The sequence below is a fragment of the Gorilla gorilla genome, chromosome 8 (assembly GCF_029281585.2).
Source record: "Gorilla gorilla gorilla isolate KB3781 chromosome 8, NHGRI_mGorGor1-v2.1_pri, whole genome shotgun sequence".
Lineage (NCBI taxonomy): Eukaryota > Metazoa > Chordata > Mammalia > Primates > Hominidae > Gorilla > Gorilla gorilla.
Window position 1 is genome coordinate 35,040,502 of NC_073232.2, and position 21,088 is coordinate 35,061,589.

General features: G+C 35.4%; 1 protein-coding gene across 3 annotated transcripts in view; it reads left to right on the plus strand.

The window, feature by feature from the left end:
* The window catches only part of MYO3A (myosin IIIA), a 282,515-nt gene that overhangs the window by 125,352 nt on the left and 136,075 nt on the right, over positions 1-21,088 (plus strand). For all 3 annotated transcript variants that reach the window (XM_019034337.4, XM_055353315.2, XM_063709962.1), the window contains 4 exons: positions 8,483-8,582; positions 10,278-10,394; positions 11,621-11,725; positions 11,829-11,912. In XM_019034337.4, the coding sequence (XP_018889882.2) occupies positions 8,483-8,582; positions 10,278-10,394; positions 11,621-11,725; positions 11,829-11,912 (406 nt within the window). The remainder of the gene's footprint in view (positions 1-8,482; positions 8,583-10,277; positions 10,395-11,620; positions 11,726-11,828; positions 11,913-21,088) is intronic.

Consider the following 21,088-nt stretch of genomic DNA (forward strand, 5'->3'; position numbering starts at 1 on the left):
CTAAAAACGCTCTGTTCTCTGCCTATCCATCTCTCTGTGTCCTCTAATTTGCTGTCAATTACTGATCTTTTTTACCATCTCCATAGTTTTGCCTTTTCTAGAATGTAATAAAGTTGGACTCATATATGTAGTTTTTTCAGGTTAAGTTCTTCCACTTAGCAATATGCATTTGTATTTCTTCCATGTTTTGTTCATGGCTTGATAGCTCATTGCCTTTTAGCACTGAAAATACACTATTGTCTGAATGTACTAGAATGTATTTAGCTATTTCTTCCTGAAGGACATCTTTGTTGCTTCCAGTTTTGGCAATTATGAAAAAAGCTGCTATAAATATCGATGCACAGGTTTTTGTGTGGTTTTCTACTCATTTGGGTAGAAAGAAGCACAGTAGCTGAATTGTATGGCAAGAGCATGTTTCATTTTATAAGAAACTGTCAAACTGTCTTCCAAACTGGCTGTACCATTTTTCATTCCCACCAGCAATGAATGATTACTGTAGCTTTATAGGAAGTCTTGAAATTGCACAGTGTCAGTCCTCCAGGTTTTTCTCCTTCAATATTGGTTGCCTATTCTGGATCTTTTGACTTTCCATATAAACTTTAGAATCAGTTTGCCAATATCCACAAAATAATTTGTTTGGATTTTGCTTGGGATTGCATTGAATCTGTAAAGCAGGTTGAAAAGACCTGACATCTTGATAATATTGAGTCTTCCTATCCATGAACATAGAATATCTTTCCATTTACTTAGTTCTTGTTTTATTTTATCAGAGTTTTGTAATTTTCTTGTATGTATTTTGTTAGATTTATGCTTAAGTATTTCATTGGGGGGTGCTAATGTAAGTGGTATTGTGTTTTTAATTTCCATTTTCACTTATTCATTTCTGGTATATAGGAAAGCAGTGACTTTTTTATATTAATCTTGTGTCTGAAAACCTTGCTGTAATTGCTTATTCATTCCAGGAGGTTTTTATGCTGACTCTTTCAGATTTTCAACATAAACAATTATGTCATCTGAGAACAAAGATAGTTTTATTTCTTTCTTCTCTATCAGTATACCTTTTAAGTCATTTTTTGGTCTTATTGCATTAGCTATGACTTCCACTATGATAATGAAAAGGAGTGTAGAGAGAGAACATCCTTGCTTTGTTTCTGATCTTAGCAGGAAAGCTTCTAATTTCTCATCATTATGTATTGTAACTGTAGGCTATTTTACATGTTGTTTATGAAGTTAAGGAAGCTCCCTTCTGTGGCTCATTTACTGGGAGTTTTTATCATGAAAAGAGGTTGAATTTTGTCAGATGCTTTCTCTGCATCTATTGATATGATCATGTCATTTTTCCTTTATAGCCTATTGATGTGATGAATTATATTAATTTATTTCACCCATCAGTCACCACCCCTACATAGAAACACTCTTCCTCAGGTTACTGGAATCCTACTTCTACTTAAAGACCAAGATTAAATGCTAAATATGCTAAGAACTGTACCCACTGTTCCAAAATGGAATTAATTTTCCCTCCTTGCTATTTCCACTTCATATATTACTTTAATGTTGGCATTTGCCGTATACTTTGTGTTTTTTAAAAATATTTGTTTGAAACTCATTGATTGTACAACCTGGATATTTTTCCACATTCAATAACCCCACAACACCTGGGAAAATGCTTGCATGTGGCAGGGTCTCAATAAATATGAGTTGGATTGAACTGCATACTTAGATTTTTATTAAAACAACAATGACACTTTGGAAGGCCGAGGTGGACAGATCACTTGAGGTCAGGAGTTTGAGACCAGCCTGGCCAAAGTGGTGAAACCTCATCTCTACTAAAAATACAAAACTTAGGCTGGGTGTGGTGGCTCACACCCGTAATCCCAGCACTTTGGGAGGCCGAGGCAGGCGGATCACCTGAAGTCAGGAGTTCCAGACCAACCTAACCAACATAGAGAAACCCCATCTCTACTAAAAATACAAAAAATTAGCCAAGTATGGTGGCGCATGCCTGTAATCCCAGCTACTTGGGAGGCTGAGGCAGGAGAATCGCTTGAACCCGGGAGGCAGAGGTTGTGGTGAGCGAAGATCGTACCATTGCACTACAGCCTGGGCAAAAGGAGCGAAACTCCATCTCAATAAATAAATAAATAAATAAAATACAAAAATTAGCCTGGCATGGTGGCGGGTGCCTGTAATCCCAGTTACTCAGGAGGCTGAGGCAGGAGAATCGCTTGAACCCGGAAGGCAGAGGTTGCAGTGAACTGAGATCTCCCCACTGCACTCCAACCTGGGTGACAGAGTGAGACTCCATCTCAAACAAACAAACAAACAAACAAACAAAAGACAGTGATACAAGAATATTCTAAAGCCAATGCCCTTCCAAAATTCACAGCTATCACTTTCCATAAATTTGTTACTTTAACTATCAAAATATGTTTTCCTTACAATTCTAATATATGGCACTTGGCATGTAGCTAAATCTGACAAATCATTGTATGCATATTTTAAAACTTATTTAATACTGGAAACATGAAAATTAACCAGAAAAATAAGCAGTCATGATTGATTAGATATTCACTGATGTATAACAATTATGGAAACACTTAGATGTTCTTGTGAAAAGGTAGATGGACTTACTCATTTTAAGAAATGCCCAATATTATACAAAGAAAAATGATTTAAAGCTATTTTCTATCCAAACCCCAAACATTCAGTTGGTTTCAGGCAAACATGGGTATTGAATTAAGGTAATGAAGATTCAAGACAACTTTTTATTTTTATTTTTATTTTATTTTATTTTATTTTTGAGACGGAGTCTCACTCTGTCACCCAGGCTGGAGTACAGGGGTGCAATCTCGGCTCACTGCAACCTCCGCCTCCTGGGTTCATGCCATTCTCCTGCCTCAGCCTCCCGGGTAGCTGGGACTACAGGCGCCTGCCACCGCGCCCAGCTAATTTTTTGTATTTTTAGTACAGACGGGGTTTCACCGTGTTAGCCAGGATGGTCTCGATCTCCTGACCTCATGATCTGCCCGCCTCAACCTCCCAAAGTGCTGGGATTACAGGTGTGAGCCACCACGCCCGGCCGACACCTTGTTTTTTGCATCTTTGTATCAAGACATAAAAGGATGAATAACACTTGATTTCTACACACAACTTTCTCAAGGTACAGCAGGAACAATGAACATGTATAGACTTCATTAAATATGAGAACTTCTCAACTAGTGGTGTATTCTCTCTGGAAAGACCTGCAGTGTCTTCACAGAGAGGGTAATTTAAGCCTAACTTTGAAGGATACGTAGAATTTTGCTGAGCATGGAAGGAAAATAATTCCAGGTAGAGAAATGGAATGAACAAAGTACAGAGTCTTGAAAATGCTTGGTATATTAAGAGCCCTTCTGTACAGAGCTGATGGAGAATAATGCTGGAAAGGTTGTTTAAGGCAAGATTGTGAAGGTCCATGAAATCCATGCCAAGAAATTTTTAAGTTGTACCATAGAAGATAGGGAGCCATCTGAGGTTGTTTTAATCATCACAATGACCAAATCTTTTCTAAGTTTTTGACGGCTAATACCAAAAACATCATAGAGGATGAATTCACAAGAGTGGAAGAGTGAGGGCACCAACCAGCCAAGTATTGATCCCTCTGCTCCTCACCATCCACTCCCTATTGTTCTCCAGTAACAGTCTGTAGCAGCCAAATGGGTCCATAAAAACAGACAGAAAATTCAGGGCCCTTCAATTAAATGGATAATTGGATTTCTTCCTCTTTTGTCTTAAAAAGAATATATCAAAAATGGTTATACTTATAAGAATCGCTTTGAAAATAGGAGAGTAAATAAGATTATACTTGTTCAATTCAGCAAATGTGGAGACCAACTATGTGCAAATTCCATGCCGGACGTTGTGGGGGGATATACAGTCACTTAGTCATTCAACTAAAGTTTATCGAGAAACTACACTATTCTAAACAATCTCCTTATTCATGGGATACCACAAGAAGCTAAAGGCATAGTTTTGCAGATCTTGATGCTTACATTCTAGTAAGGACTTCAAATATTAACTAAATTATCCACACAAGTGTATAATTTTTTTAAGTGGTATAAAAATTATGGAGGAATCTTGTAATCCCAGCATTTTGGGAGGCTGAGGCGGGCAGATCACGAGGTCAGGAGATTGAGACCATCCTGGCTAACATGGTGAAACCCCGTCTCTACTAAAAGTACAAAAATTAGCCAGGCATGGTAGCGCGCCTGTAGTCTCAGCTACTCGGGAGGCTGAGGCAGGAGAATTGCTTGAACCCAGGAGGCAGAGGTTGCAGTGAGCCGAGATCACACCACTGCACTCTGGCCTGGCGACAGAGTGAGATGCCGTCTCAAAAAAAAAAAAAAAAAAAAACAAAATTATGGAGGAATCACTATTTCTGTCATTAGATACATTTTTTTTAAACATCAGAAACATGATTTGCAAATAGTTTCTCCCAGTCTGTGGCTTGGTTTTTATTTTCTTAACAAGAAAGCAGCAAATTGAGGACTGTACACCTTAGGATGATAGAAGATGTGATCAACTGAGAATATGGATCTGTGGAAAGGAAGCTTCTGATGGCATGATACAGCAAGCTACACAGGAAAGAAAATCGAAAGACAGGTGGGGCAGGTTAACCCTGGAAAAGAAAGGTGGCACTTCCACCCTGGAAAGTGAAAAAGAAGTGTGTATGGGGGTGAAGGAATATGAGGAGAAGATAGATGAAAATATACTAACATTTTGAGATAAAAGGGAAGAAACTTGAGTGAGTTTGTATTAGCTTCCGTTGAAGAAGAGGGAAAATAGATATTGGAAGCTTGAAAGGTAGACATTTTTGGACGACTGCTATCTAAAATGAGCTAGGAAGTCTCCTGCGGAGGGATAAATAATTAATGAGTAACTTCAGGGTCCAGTGGAGGGAAAACTCTAATCTTTCATGTGTGAGTTCTGTGATCAGAAATCTGCAACATTGGAGCTGAAGAGAAGTCAATGGCTGGCTGGATCTAGTAGTCAGTGTCCTGGCAGGAAAATGACACAGTCCAAAGAAGTGTGATTGGAGAGAATTTTTTGTTTTCATTTTTTATTAAAATAAACTTGCACAGTGCAGATGTTTATAATTTTAGTGAAGCCCAATTTATCAATTTTTTATTTCATGGATGGCATTGTTGGTGTTGCATATAAAAACTTATTTCCAAACCCAAAGGTATCTAGATTTTTTCCTATGTTATCTTCTGGAGTTTTATAGTTTTACATTTTACATTTAGATATGTGATTTATTTTGAGTTAATATTTGTAAAAGCTGAAAGGTCAGTGTCTTGAGTCACTTTTTTTTTGCATGTGAATGTCCAATTGTTCCAGCACCATATGTTGAAAAGATATTCCTATCCTAGGAAATTTACAATCTAGTAAAGGGTATAAGGCCAGCACACAAATGAATGACTGAAATGACATTTAACTAAGATATCTGTCCTAAAGGATGTGTAGAATTGTGCTGAGGAGCGTAAAAGGTGACATTTAAGGTGGATTGTGAAAAGTGAATAAAGTTTTATCATACAGATTGGGCTGAGGAGGAAACAACAAGAACAAAATGACAGGTGAAGAAAGCACAGGGATGTATAGTTTAAGAAACAGAAACAAGTCCAGTTAAGCTAAAGTGTAAAAGTGTATTTTCTGGCAAATACACTGGAAAGACAGATTGTGTAATGTTATGGAAGGCCTTGAATGAGTTTCCTGTAATTAGTCATTGAAAAAATATTTATTGAGTGCCTACTGCATGTCAGGCACTGTTAACAGCTGCTGGGGACACAGCGGTGAACAATACAGGTACTCTGTCTTACTAGTACAATAAAATCTAGATTGGCATTATATTAATTACAATCTAATAGGAGAAGACAGAGGACAAGGTAGAATATGAGAGGTGATGAGGAAAATTGGGGGAGAAGGCAATGGCTAAAAATAGAGCAGGAAAAGGGTGATGAGAGATTCTGGAGAGAAGCCACTAATTGACAAGGGCTCACCAGGAAAATACTCTGATTAATATAATATTGAAAGAAGCCCATGGGAAGCAAGAAAGAGCTTTACAGATATCAAAGAAAATGGCATTCCACTCAGAGGGAACAGCAAATACCAAAGCTGTGAGGTAGAAGCATGCTTAATGTGTTCAAGAAACAGCAAGGAAGCCAATGAGGTTGGAAAGAATTGAGTAGGAGGGATATTAGAAACAGATGATGTTAGAGAAGTAATAGGGGTATTGAGGGAGGCACAGATGCACAAATCATATGGGCCTTGTAGGCCATGGTAAGGCATTGGATATTCCTTTGAGTAATAATGGTAAGATCAGGAACTTTGAGCAGAGTAGTGACATGATCTGACATACTTTTTTAAAGATCACTCTGGCTGCAGTGTTGGGAAGAGTGTCAGAAGGTAAAGATGGCAGCAGGCAAACCTCTTGGGAGGCTGTTGCAGCAGTGAGAAGAAATATAGTGGGGGGATGGTGGGGAGAAATGTCTAGCCCTAGATAGAATTTGATGATAGAGCTGATGGAATTTGTATACAGATTGCATTAGGGGTGTGAGAAACAGAAAAGCCAAGGATGTCTCTAACATCCTGAACAATCAGAAGAAAGGAGTCACCGTTGACTGAGATGAAGAATCATAGGAAGGAGTAGGTTTGGAGACAGAGTATTTAGGAGTGTGGTTTGGGATGTGTCTGTCTCTCCAAGTGAAATATCAAATAAGCATTTAGATGCAGAAGTCTGGAGTAGTAGTTATCAGTGAATGAGCGGTGTGTAAGGCTATGATATAAGGAAGTGAATGTAGAGAAGATAACTTCAAGAACTGAAACTTGGGAGACCCCCAAAGTGTAACAGAAAGATAAGGAAAAAACAGAAAAAGATACTCAGAGATACCAGTGAGTTAAGGAAGAGAATCAAGAGAGACTTACAGGAAACCAAGGCAAAGGTATTCAAGAATGCCTTTGTTAAATGCTCCTGGTAGATTAGGTAAAATGAGGACTTAAAATTGACCATTGGATTTAGCAATGTAAAGGTCAATAGAGTCCTTAACAAAAGCTGCTTCCATAGAGTGTCAAGATGAAAGCCTGAAGAAACTAAGTATATGCTGAGCATGGTGGCTCACACCTATAATCCAAGCATACTGGGAGGCCAAAGCGGGCAGATCACTTGAGGTCAGAAGTTCGAGACCAGCCTGGCCCACATGGTGAAACCCTGTCTCTATTAAAAATGCAAAAAAATTAGCTGAGCGTGGTGGCCACGCCTGTAATCCCAGCCACTCGGGAAGCTGAGGCAGGAGAATCACATGAACCTGGGAGGCGGAGGTTGCAGTGAGCTGAGATCACGCCACAGCATTCCAGCCTGGGTGACAGAGCGAGACTCCATCTCCAAAAAAAAAAAAAAAAAAAAAGTATACATAATTCTTTTGAGGATTTTTACTATAAAGCAAAGAAATAGAACAGCAGATGGAGGAAACTGGAAGTCAGGGGAGGCAGTTTGTTGTTGTTTGTGGGGTGGGTGATATAACAGAGAAAATTCAATGATGTAGGCATGAGAGAAAAAGCAGTGGGAGTGATGTCCTTCCCTAAATGAGAGAGGACAGAAGCTATTATAGTATACAAAAGGAGCAGTGGGCTTAGATAGGGGAACGGGCAGTTTATTAATAGGCTTAAATTTCTAAGCAATAAGAAACCATTACAGTTTTCTGAGTAAGTGTTAAGATTCTTAATAACCCTCATAATCTATATATTCCTTCCCCTTTTACCAAGGGGCAAATCCAGATACTTAAGAGTATGTCCAAAAATAAATACCAGAAATGCAATTATCCCCAAAATAAAATGGATGTCCAGAAAAGTTTAAATAAACCATTGTGTTTATCTCAGCAACTTCTCCTTTGTGTTAAATCAAGATCTTTATGCTGTTTTTGAAAGTTGTTGAAATGTTTTACTTTGAAAATAAACTTTTTGGTACATGAAATCTATTTTTACACACATCTAACCTTTTGAAAATTTATAATGTGATTTATTTTGTATTCCTGTTAAATTTTGCTGAATAGTAATTAAAAATAACCATACCTTGATCACCAATGACCTAACACTATCTCCAACAAAATTAGGAATGTAATGAATTCAAACCCTTCAGCCTCATCACCTTGTAACAGATTCAATCACACAGAAATTTAGAGGAAGCTTTAAAACAAATTATATAAAGATAGTTCTTGAAGGAAATTATGTACTCTTGATCATCCATGAAGTAAATTCTGTAATTTGCATTTTTCCAATGGAGAGGAGTAAACAAACAGTAAAGATCAAATATATTAGGATATTTTCTGGTATCTTATCATTGAATTTAATAAACAGATTCCTAGAGGATTTTCAGTATCATATGTATCTAAAACTTTTTTCCACTATGAGCAGTAATCAATTCTTAAATCAGAAAGCGTTTTCTCCACAGACATGAACGTATTCACACAAAGAAAGGGAACTTCAACCGACCTCTAATATCCAATCTGAAGGATGTAGATGATTTAGCAACCCTAGAAGTTTTGGATGAGGTAAGAATTTCGGTTTAATTAAACTTAGACATTCCAGATGTTTTGTTAATTTATAGAAGACATGGGTATTGGTAGAAGGGGAAGGAATATATAGATTATGATGGTTATTAAGAATCTTAACACTCACTCTGCCCATGTCTCCCATCTGTAAGTCTCATGCTTTCTTTGTCTCTTAGCTTCCTATTATTTCTCTTATCTTCAGTTTTAATCTCTATAACTCAAATTTCCAGATCTTTCCAGCCTAGTGTTCATTTTTGTCTGATGCTCAACTGACAGGGGTGAGGTCCTCGCAGTGTAAGTTGTTAGGCCACAGATCTTCCTTCTTTCTCATTATTTGTGGGAGTCTCAAAGATATGATTTATTGTATTCAAAGAGCAGTCAGCCTGTTGTAACCACCATGTGGTGGCCTCCCGCTTTGTCCTCTCCCGTTTCAGCTCTCAGTGGCTGTACCCAGAAACTCTGGGATACCTCAACAGCCTGTCTGTTACCATGGTCAGTGTTCTTCCTCATGGGATCACAAAACCCTTGTTTCACACAGCTTATCTTTCGGGGGTATTGAATTCTGCTTGGAACTCCTTATTCCAATTATCTCAGAAGTATTTCAAACATTTTTTGTGAAGGTACGGATCCAAGCTATTAAATTCTAGTCTCAGCCTCCTTTCCCCTCACCCTTCTTTATTCCACATAGTCAGATCATTAGAGAAATAAATACCCTCTTTTTAGCAGAAGGTCAGGACTTCTGTCCTGCCTGATGAACACCTTTTTATTTTTTTTTACACTGCTGATACATGCCTGAACATTTGACTCAGAAATGTACCAATCAAGAGGTAAGTTCTGAATAGAGGTAGTCATTTGGTAAATTTAGGGTTGCATAAACAACTCAAGTACTTCCTCAAAATAATCTCAAGAACATCAAACATCTTGAAATCAAATTATGTTGGCAAGTCAGAGATTGCAGCACCTTTCTGAATTCTTACATATAAAATTTTTTAATAATGTGAATTCCTAGGCTTGTGGATTACAAAGAAGTTTTCACTAATCATGTTGTTGACCAATATATTAATATATTAAATGGTGGGTTTGTTTCTATTGTCTATATTTTATTTTTAGTTTCTTTTTGGACCTAAGATCTTTTGCTCCTCTCTTGTGTCATGTACTGTAAATGGTGGTTTCCGACATTATCAAAATCAATTCATTTACTCAAATGACTTATCAACTATGAAAATTACATTTTAAAATTTTTCATAGTACTTCATAAAGCCAAAAGTCTGAAAAAATAAAAGGACTAGGACATTCCATAAAGCCACTGGATCACCTTGATTTGGAATTAAATCATGTTCACTTTATCTTCCCTTCCTTTTTCTCTTTACTTCGTTTTTAATCTTTACATCACTTACTGCTATTACTTCTTTTCTTGAAAGCATTATGTATTTAAAAGTCCTGTGACATGTAATATGTCCTTTGGAAAATGCAGGTAACAATGACATCCTCTGTGGCTCTCAAAACCAAAGAAAATGGCTGTCAAGTGAATGAGTACTTGCAGAGCTGATGTTACATATTTTTTACTATCAATGTGTCTGTTTTTCTAATCCTTCGTCCAGATTCCAGATGTTCTGTTTATTATTGTTTACTTTTTAAATTGTAGTTGACCACAAATAATTTTTAAGAAGGAGAAATTATTTTATTTTATTGCAGAATACAGTCTCAGAGCAACTGGAGAAGTGTTATTCCAGAGATCAGATCTATATCTATGTGGGAGACATACTCATTGCTCTTAACCCTTTTCAGAGTCTGGGTCTTTACTCCACAAAGGTATGTCGTATGGGGTGCATTCTGTTACTTCATACACATAATTATACATTCAGATACTTAAATTAATTTAAATGAATGCCAGAAAATTTTATCCAGTATTTTGAATAAACAGTTACATAATTTTTGTTAAAACATAGAACTAGGAAAAATAGAAGATGGAGTCAATCTGGGTGCAGTTTGTGGTCTTCCTTTCTCCAAATGCGTGTGCCAGAGTGTTAATTACATTCAGTTATTGGTAACGGCTCTACAGTAAATATTGTATCACTAAACAGATGCCTTTAAAAGCATATACTTAAGTCTGCTTAAAAAGGTATGTACTTAATGTATTTCTGCCGCTGAACTGAGATGGGAGCATCAGAAGTATAATTACATTGTTTATGTAGATAATACATACTTAATGGCTTTAAAAATTGTCACTGTGAGTTAAAAATTCCTTTTGGTGTATTATTGGCTTCATTAATATCACAAACATGTTTTATGAATATGAATATATAATTATCAATTATTTAACCACTGGTGGCTTACATATAGAATACTATTCTGGAATTAAACAAGGTTCTTTTTCATTTTTAATTGGACTCATTCTCTTCTGGCTATTTGTGTACTCTAGAAACTCATTTAATACTGTTCCTAATAGTTGTTTTTGTGTGTGAAAAGTACATATCTCTGTCATCTTTTGCCATCCTAAAATTTACAGAAATAACAGTAAATTTATGAGCCTTGACCTATGTTTCAGGAGATACGGGTTTTAGTGCAATCCTGCTATCAATTCACTGTGTGATCTTGGACAAATCAAATGAGAGAATGTATGTTAAATGATGTGAAAGGAAAAAAAGTGGTCATCATGTGTGAGACATTATTATGTCCAAGGAGCAGTTAACAAACTGAAACCCGATCGTCTTATTTTTAATGTACACTTTCATTTAAATACATAATGGAATTTTGAAACCTTACATTCTGCTTTGGAAGTGGAATGCAGAATCTTTTAAATTACTTTATGTCATATCATATTTCTGGGCTGTTTTGTGTCAGGCTCTTATTTTACATAGTTATACATTTAGATATATGTGCAATATGTGTGTAACATGTATGTAATAATATTTTGGTGGAATGAAATGGTGTTTTTATTTATACTTTGCTTTAAAAATTGGAGCTATATTTGTAAATAATTCAGGACTTAAATAAAAACAAAAAGCCCTACAAAATGTATTCTTTTTAACCTTTAGCATTCCAAACTATATATCGGATCAAAGAGAACTGCCAGTCCTCCTCACATTTTTGCAATGGCTGACTTAGGATATCAATCTATGATAACATATAATTCAGATCAGGTAAGAAGAGTCTCCCATTCTTAGAAATTTACCTCGTAGTTACTTAAATGTCACTTAAATTTTGAGGATAAGGTCTTCTCACAGTTTTCTTTTCTATGTATAGTGCATTGTTATTTCTGGAGAAAGTGGTGCTGGAAAGACTGAAAATGCTCATCTTTTAGTTCAGCAGCTGACAGTGCTTGGAAAGGTATAATTTATTTTTTTCTCTGTCCCATCAGAAATATTTGTTGAATTTCATAACTTAATATAACTGATTAGATTAATATTCTCTAGTATCTCACATTTAATAATGTACTGAAATTTTAAAATACAGTTGTTATCCTTTGAGAGTTTAAAATAATGAGCAATATGAAAAGCATGTACTCTGTTTTGAGGATTTTCCAACTTTTATCACACTTATTAGGCAAGGCTTATAAAGGTGATTTTCATTGTTTTTAGTCCCAGTGCATTTATTGAATGCTTTCTTTACTTTTTCTCCTTTTGTTGCTAGCAGGTTAAAAGAGAGTCAACATACAAAAATCAATTGTGTTTACATACCATATGTATATACTAGTAATGGTCAATTGCAAATTGAATCTTAAAAGTGTCATTAACAATAAAATCAAAAAAACATGAACTATGTAGATCTAAATATTATATGTGCAAGATTTGTTTGCTGAAAACTGAAAGAGTTAAAAGAAATAAAAGACTTAAACGAAGAGATATATCATGATCATGGATTAAGTGACTCCATATTATTAAGACGTCAGTCTTCTACAAATTGATCTATAGATATAATGCAATTACAATAAAAATCCAAACAGGATTTTTTTTTTGGTGGGAATTGACAAGGTGACTCAAAAATATATATTGAAGGGCAAAGGAACTAGAATAACCAAACAATCTTGAGAAAGAACAAAGTTGGAGGATTCATGCAACCTTATTTCCAGACTTGCTGTAAAGCTGCAATAGTCAAGACAGTGTGTCATTAAAGAAAGGATGACATACAGACTGACTGAACAAAATAGTGAGGCTACTCATATATGGTTTATTGATTTTTGACAAAGTTGTAAAATTCATTAATTAAGAAAGGTGGTCTTTTCAACAAATAGTGTTGAAATAATTGGATAGGCCCATACAAAAAAAAGAACATTAATCTATACTCACATGTTATACAAATTTTTAACTCAAAATGGATCATAGATCTAAACATAAAACCAAAAGCCATAAAATTTCTACAAGAAAACATAGGAAAAGTTCTTTGTGATGTTGAGTTAGGTAAAGAGTTCTTAGATTCAACACAAAATGCATAATTTATAAATGGAAAAATTTGATTTTGTCAAAATTAAGAATGTCTATTCTCTGAGGACACTGTTACAAAAATGAAAACAGAACCCACAGACTCAGAGAAAATATTTGCAAGACACACAACTAGTAAAGGACTTGTATATGAAAACAACTCATACAAATCAATAAGAAATGAAATGACAATTTAAAAACAAACATAATGTTTGAACAGTCACTTCACCAAAGATGATATGTATGGTACGTAAACAAATGAAAAGTTGCTCAACATCAGTATCATTTGGGAATGCAAGTTAAAACCACAAGAAAACACTATTACAAAACTATTAAAATGGCTAAAATGGCTAGTGTTTTTTAATCTAACAATACCAAGTACTGAAAAATATATGTGTATTACTCCATTCTCACACTGCTATAAAGAACTTTCCGAGACTGGGTAATTTATAAAGGAAAGAGGTTTAATTGACTCACAGTTTTGCATGACTCGGAGGCGTCAGGAAACTTACAATCATGGCAGAAGGTGAAGGGCAAGCAAGGACCCTCTTCACATGGCAGCAGGAGAGAGAAGAGAGAAGGAGGAACTTGCCCAACACTTATGAAACCATCAGATCTTGTGAGAATTCACTCACTCTCATGAGAACAGCATGGGAGAAACTGCCCCATGATCCAGTCACCTCCTGTCACCTCCCTTGACATGAGGGGATTACAGGTCCTTCCCTAGACATGTGGGGATTACAAATCAAGATGAGATTTTGGTGGGGACACAGAGCCAAACCATATCAATATGTGTTACCGAAACACCAGGGGTTTGGTCTAGGTCCTGCTACTTGCTGCGCAGAAAGCCAATGACTGAGATGATGAGTATTGCCAAAGAAGTAGGCTTTAATCGGGTGCTGCACCCAGGAAATGGGAGCTGTCTCAAATTTATCTCTTTGACCAATTAAAACTAGGGGTTTACATAACAGGGAAGACATGTAAGAATGTGTAAGAACACAGAAACTAGGGAGAGACAAGGAAGCAATAATGATGAATGTGGGGTCTGCATCTTACTGTCTGGATGTGGTGATCTAGTGAGTTTCAGTTCTTAGATACTTTTTATGAGAGGCCTGAAGGTGGTTCATCAGGAGGGAACTCAGATAAAACAAATTGTAAAGTTCAAGCTCCAAGACCAGAAGGGTCAATTTTCTATGTTTATTAAAAAAAAAAATCTGTGGGACTATTGGGTTTCATATGGAGCAACTGGAATGCTCAAATATTTCTGGTGAGAATGCAAAGTGGTACAGCCACTTTGGAAAACAGTTTGGATGTTTCTTATAAGCTCCACTTACCATACAACCCAGCAGTTTTACAGCTATGTGCTTATTCACACGAAATGAAAACCTATACAGAAACCTATAGACAAAGATTTATAGAGACTTTATTTACAAACTCCAGAAAGTGGAATAAACAAACTATAGTACATTCATACAGTGAAACATTACTCCGCAATAAAAAGGAATAAACATTGAGTCCAGGAGTTCAAGACCAGCCTGGGCAACATAGCAAGCCCTCTATGAAAAAATTTAAAAGTTAGCCAGGCATGATGGCACATGCCTATAGTCCCAGCTACTTGGGAAGCTGAAGTGGAAGGATTGCTTGAGCTAAGGAGGTTGAGGCTGCAGTGAGCTATGATGGCACCACCGCACTCCAGCCTGGGTGACAGAACAAGACCCTGTCACAAAAAAGGAAAAAGAACAAACACTGATACAAGCAATAATGAATTCCATTTAATTATTTTTGGATGAGGCCGGGTGCGGTGGCTCATGCCTGTAATCCCAGCACTTTGGGAGGCCAAGGCGGGTGGATCAAGAGGTCAGGAGTTCAAGACCATCCTGGCTAACACTGAAACTCCGTCAGTACTAAAAATACAAAAAATTAGCCAGGCGTGGTGGCAGGCACCTGTAGTTCCAGGTGCTTGTGTGGCTGAGGCAGGAGAATGGCACGAACCTGGGAGACGTGAATGGCATGAACCTGGGAGGCAGAGCTTGCAGTGAGCCGAGATTGCGCCACTGCACTCCAGCCTGGGCAACAGTGCAAGACTCCGTGTCAAATAATAATAATAATAATAATAAATAAATAAATAATTATTTTTGGATGAAGCTCAAATGCATTATGCAAGTCAAAGAAGCCAGAATCAAAACACTGCATACTGTGTGATTCAGTTTACATGCCATTCTTGCAAATTTAAAACAATACAGACAGAAACAGATCAGTGATTATCAGGAAATGGGGGTGGAGAGAGGGGTTCACTGCAAAGAGTCATGAGACAATTTGGGGTGGTGAAGGAATTATCCTATATGTAGACTGCGATGGGGGTTACATGATGGCACATGTAAAAACTCTCAGAGCTGTACAGTATAAAGGGTGACTCTTACTGTATGTAAATTATACCTTAATTGTTTTCAAAAAAGGAAGCTGAGGATAGACACTTTGATTTTCCAGGTAAAGATCTTAAAGTAAGATAAAATTGTATTTTAATAACATTAATGGCCAAAAAAGAAAAAAAATCGTTTACAATTTATGCCTGTAAAAATTTTTATTATGATATATATGGTTATAATTAGTCATGTTAAAATTTTTGCCAATTCTGTGATTATAGGAATCTTGTGTTGCAAAACACCAGTAGGTTCAAGGTTAAACCTAATCTCTCTATAAAAGAGTGAGACTGCATAGTTCAAAACAACTACTTAATTGAATTTAATTCACTTTTTTCCTTATGCATTTGGAATTTATTCTGATTTATACTGCCATGAATGGATCAAATTGTATCTTTTTGTCATATAGCTATTCAGTTATCCCAATACCACTTATTAAAAACCCATTCTTTCCATAAATTTGAGATGCCACACTTATACTATGCTAAATATCCTCATGCAGTTTGGTCTACTTCTGATTTTCTGTTCTGCTCCTTTGGCCTTAGTGTCTGTTCATGCACCAGTGTCACACTTTTTATTGTTGAAGTTTTATATACTTCATTTTTTTCTTTTATATATATAAAATATATAATATATATTATATGTAATTATATATACAATAATGTTATATATAATATAACATGTAATGTATGGTTTGCAAATGCTTTTTCCTAATCCACAGGCTGCCATTTCATTTTGATGATTGTTTCCTTTGCCATGCAGGAGCTTTTGACTCTGACATAGTCTTATTTTCTTTCTTTGCTTTTTTTGCATGAGCATTTGATGTGATATCCAAAAAATCATTGCCAATGCCAATGTCCAGAAGCTTTTCCTCTATGTTCTCTTCTAGAAATTTTATAGTTTGTAGTCTGATAGTTTGTAGTTTATAGTTTGTTAGATCTTTTATCCATTTCGAGGTGATTTTTTGTGTATGGTATAAGATAAGGATCAAATTTCATTATTTTGTGTGTGTAAATCCAGTTTTCCCAGCACCATTTATTGAAAAACTATCCTTTCTTTATGATGTCCTCTTAGTGCCCCTGTCAAAAATCAGTTGACTGTAAATGTTTGGGTTTATTTGGGGGCTTTCTTTTCTATTCCACTAGTTTATGTGTCTGTTTTTATGCCAGTACCATACTGCTTTTATTACTATCAACTTTGTCATGTAGTTTTAAATCAGGAAGTAATGATGCCTCTAAATTTTTCTTCCTCAGAATTATTTTGGTTAGTTGAGGTTTTTTATTATTTCATACAAATTTTTGGATTTTTTCTTTTTTAATTTTTATTTATTTTTTTTTTAATTTTTCCATAGTTATCAGGATACAGGTGGTATTTGGTTACATAACTAAGCTCTTTAGTAGTGATTTGTGAGATTTTAGTGCACCCATCACCCAAGCAGTATACACTGCACCATATTTGAAGTCTTTTATCCCTTGCCCCGCTCCAGTTCTTCCCCACAAGTCCCCAAAGTCCACTGTATCATTCTTATGCCTTTGCATCCTCATAGCTTAGCTCTCATATATCAGTGAGAACATATGATGTTTGTTTTTCCACTCCTGAGTTACTTCACTTAGAATAATAGTCTCTCATATATATATATGATATATATGTCTCTCTCATATATATATGATATATATGTCTCTCTCATATATATATGATATATATGTCTCTCTCATATATATGATATATATGTCTCTCTCATATATATGATATATATGTCTCTCTCATATATATGATATATATGTCTCTCTCATATATATGATATATATGTCTCTCTCATATATATGATATATATATGTCTCTCATATATATGATATATATATGTCTCTCTCATATATTATATATATCTCTCATATATATGATATATATATGTCTCTCATATATATGATATATATGTCTCTCATATATATGATATATATGTCTCTCATATATATGATATATATTGTCTCATATATATGTGATATATATATGTCTCTCATATATATGTGATATATATGTCTCTCATATATATGTGATATATATATGTCTCTCATATATATGATATATGTCTCTCATATATATGATATATATATGTCTCTCATACATATGATATATATATGTCTCATATATGATATATGTCTCTCATATATATGATATATATAGTCTCATATATATATGATATATATATGTCTCTCTCATATATATATATATGTATCTCACAGTTTCTTTATCCACTCATTGATTTATGGGCATTTGGGTTGGTTCCATGATTTTGCGATTGTAAATTGTGCTGCTATAAACAGGCGTGTGCAAGTATCTTTTATGAATAATGACTTATTTTCCTCTGGGTGGATACCCAGTAGTGGAATTTCTGGATCAAATGGGAGTTCTACTTTCAGTTCTTTAAGAAATCTCCATACTGTTTTCCATAGTGGCTGTACTAGTTTACATTCCCACCAGCAGTGTAGAAGTGTTCTCTGTTCACCACATCCACACCAACATCTGCTGTTTTTTGATTTTTTGGTTATGGTCATTCTTGCAGGAGTAAGATGGTATCACATTGTGGTTTTGATTTGCATTTTCCTGATCATTAGTGATGTTGACCATTTTTTCATATGTTTGTTGGCCATTTTTACATCTTCTTTAGAGAATTGTCTATTCATGTCCTTAACCCACTTTTTGATGAGATTGTTTGTTTTTTTCTTACTGATTTGTTTGAGTTCGTTGTAGATTTTGGTTATTAGTCCTTTGTCAGATGTATAGATTGTGAAGATTTTTTTCCCCACTCTGTGGGTTTTCTCTTTACTCTGCTGACTTTTCCTTTTGCCATGCAAAAGCTCTTTAGTTTAATTAGGTCCAAGTTATTTATCTTTGCTTTGGTTGCATTTTCTTTTGGGTTCTTGGTCATGAAATCCTTGCCTATGCCAATGTCTAAAAGAGTTTTTCCAATGTTACCTTCTAGAATTTTTATAGTTTCAGGTATTAAGTCCTGAATCCAACTTGAGTTGATTTTTGTGTAAGGTGAGAGATGAGGATCCAGTTTCATTCTCCTACATGTGGCTAGCCAATTATCCCAGCACCATTTGTTGAAAAGGGTGTCTTTTCCAGATTTTATGTTTTTATTTGCTTTCTCGAAGATCAGTTGGCTGTAAGTATTTGGATTTATTCCCAGGTTCTCTATTTTGTTCCATTGGTCTATGTGTCTATTTTTATATGAGTACCATGCTGTTTTGGTGACTATGGCCTTATACTGTAGTTTGAAATCGAGTAGTGTGATGCCTCAAGATTCGTTCCTTTTGCTTAGTCTTGCTTTGGCTATGTGGGCTCTGTTTTGGTTGCATATGAATTTTAGAATTGTTTTTTCCTAATTCTGTGAAGAATGATGGTGGTATTTTAATGGGGATTTCATTGAAGTTGTAGATTGCTTTTGGCAGTATTGTCATTTTCACAATACTGATTCTACCCATCCAGGAGCATGGGATGTGTTTCCATTCATGTCATCTATGATTTATTTCAGCAGTGTTTTGTAGTTTTCCTTGTAGAGGTCTTTTAGCTCCTTGGTTAGGTATATTCCTAAGTTTTTTGTTTTTTTTTTTTTTTTTTTTTTTGCAGCTGTTGTAAAAGGGGTTGAGTTTTTTATTTGATTCTCCACTTGGTTGCTGTTGGTGTATAGAAGAATTACTGATTTGTATATATTAATCTCGTATCTGGAAACTTTGCTGAATTCTTTTATCAGTTCTAGTTTTCTGGAGGAGTCCTTAGGGTTTTCAACGTAAATTATCATATCATCAGCAAATAGTGACAGTTTGACTTCCTCTCTACTGATTTGGATGCCCTTTATTTCTTTCTCTTCTCTGATTGCTCTGTCTAGGACTTCCAGTGTTATGCTGAAGACGAGTGGTAAGAATGGGGATCCTTGTCTTGTTCCCATTCTCAGAGGGAATGCTTTCAACTTTTCCTCATTCAGTATTACGTTGTCATAGATGGCTTTTATTACATTAAGATATGTCCCTTGTATGCTAATTTTTCTGCGAGTTTTAATCATAAAGCGATGCTGGATTTTGTCAAATGCTTTTCCTGCATCTATTGAGATGATCTTGTGATTTTTGTTTTTAATTCTGATTATGTGGTGTATCACATTTATTGTCTTGTGTATGTGGAACCATCCCTGCATCCCTAGTATGAAACCCATTTGATCATGGTGGATTATCTTTTTGATATGTTGTTGGACTCAGTTAGCTAGTATTTTGTTAAGGATTTTAGCATCTTTGTTCATCAAGGATATAGGTCTGTAGTTTTCTTTTTTGGTTATATCCTTTCCTGGTTTTGGTATTAGGGTGATGCTGGTTTCATAGAATGAATTAGGGACAGTTCCTTCTTTCTCTATCTTGTGGAATAGTGTCAGAAAGGTTAGTACCAATTCTTCTTTAATGTCTGGTAGAATTCTGCTGTGAATCCATCTGGTCCTGGACTTTTTTTTTTTTTTTTTTTTTTTTTGGTAATTTTAAAATTACAATTTGAATCTTGCTGCTTGTTATTGGTCTGTTCAGAGTATTTAATTCTTCCTGATTTAAGCTACAAGGGTTGTATTTTTCCAGGAATTTATTCGTCTCTTCTACGTTTTCTAGTTTATGTGTGTAAAGGTGTTCATAGTAGCCTTGAGTGATCTTTTGTATTTCAGTGGTGTCAGTTGTAATATCTCCTGTTTCATTTCTTAATGAGGTTATTTGAATTTTTTTCTTTTCTTTTCTTGGTTAATCTTGCTAATGGTCTATCAATTTTATTTATCTTTTCAAAGAACCAGCTTTTCATTTCATTTATCTTTTGTGGGGTTTTTTGTTTGTTTGTTTCAATTTCATTTAGTTCTGCCCTGATCTTGGTTATTTCCTTTCTTCTCTTTGGTTTGGGTTTGGTTTGTTCTTGTTTCTCTAGTTCCTTGAGGTGTGACTTTAGAATGTCAGTTTGTGTTCTTTCAGTTTTTTTGATGTAAGCATTTAGGGCTATGAACTTTCCTTTTAGTATCGCCTTTGCTGTATACTAGAGGTTTTGATAGGTTGTGTCATTATTGTCATTCAGTTCGAAGAATTTTTTAATTTCCCTCTTGATTTTGTTTTTGACTCTATGCTCATTCAGGAGCAGGTTATTTGATTTCCATGTATTTGCATGATTTTGAAGGTTTCTTTTGGAGTTGATTTCCAGTTTTATTCCTTCTGGTCTGAGAGAGTGCTTGGTATAATATAACTTCAATTTTGTTAAATTTATTGAAGCTCGTTTTATAGCCTATCATATGGTCTATCTTGGAGAAAGTTCCATGCACTGTTGAATAGAATGTATATTCTGCGGTTGTTGGATGAAATGTTCTGTATATATCTGTTAAGTCCATTTGTTCCAAGGTATAGTTTAAATCCATTGTTTCTTTGTTAACTTTCTGCCTTGATGACCTGTCTAGTGCTGTCAGTGGAGTATTGAAGTCTCCCACTATAATTGTGTTGCTGTCTATCTCATTTCTTAGGTCTATTAGTAATTGCTTTATAAATCTGGGATCTCCAGTGTTAGGTGCACATATGTTTAGGATTGCGATATTTTCCTGTTGGACAAGGCCTTTTACCATTATATAATGTCCCTCTTTATCTCTTTTAAAGTTTGT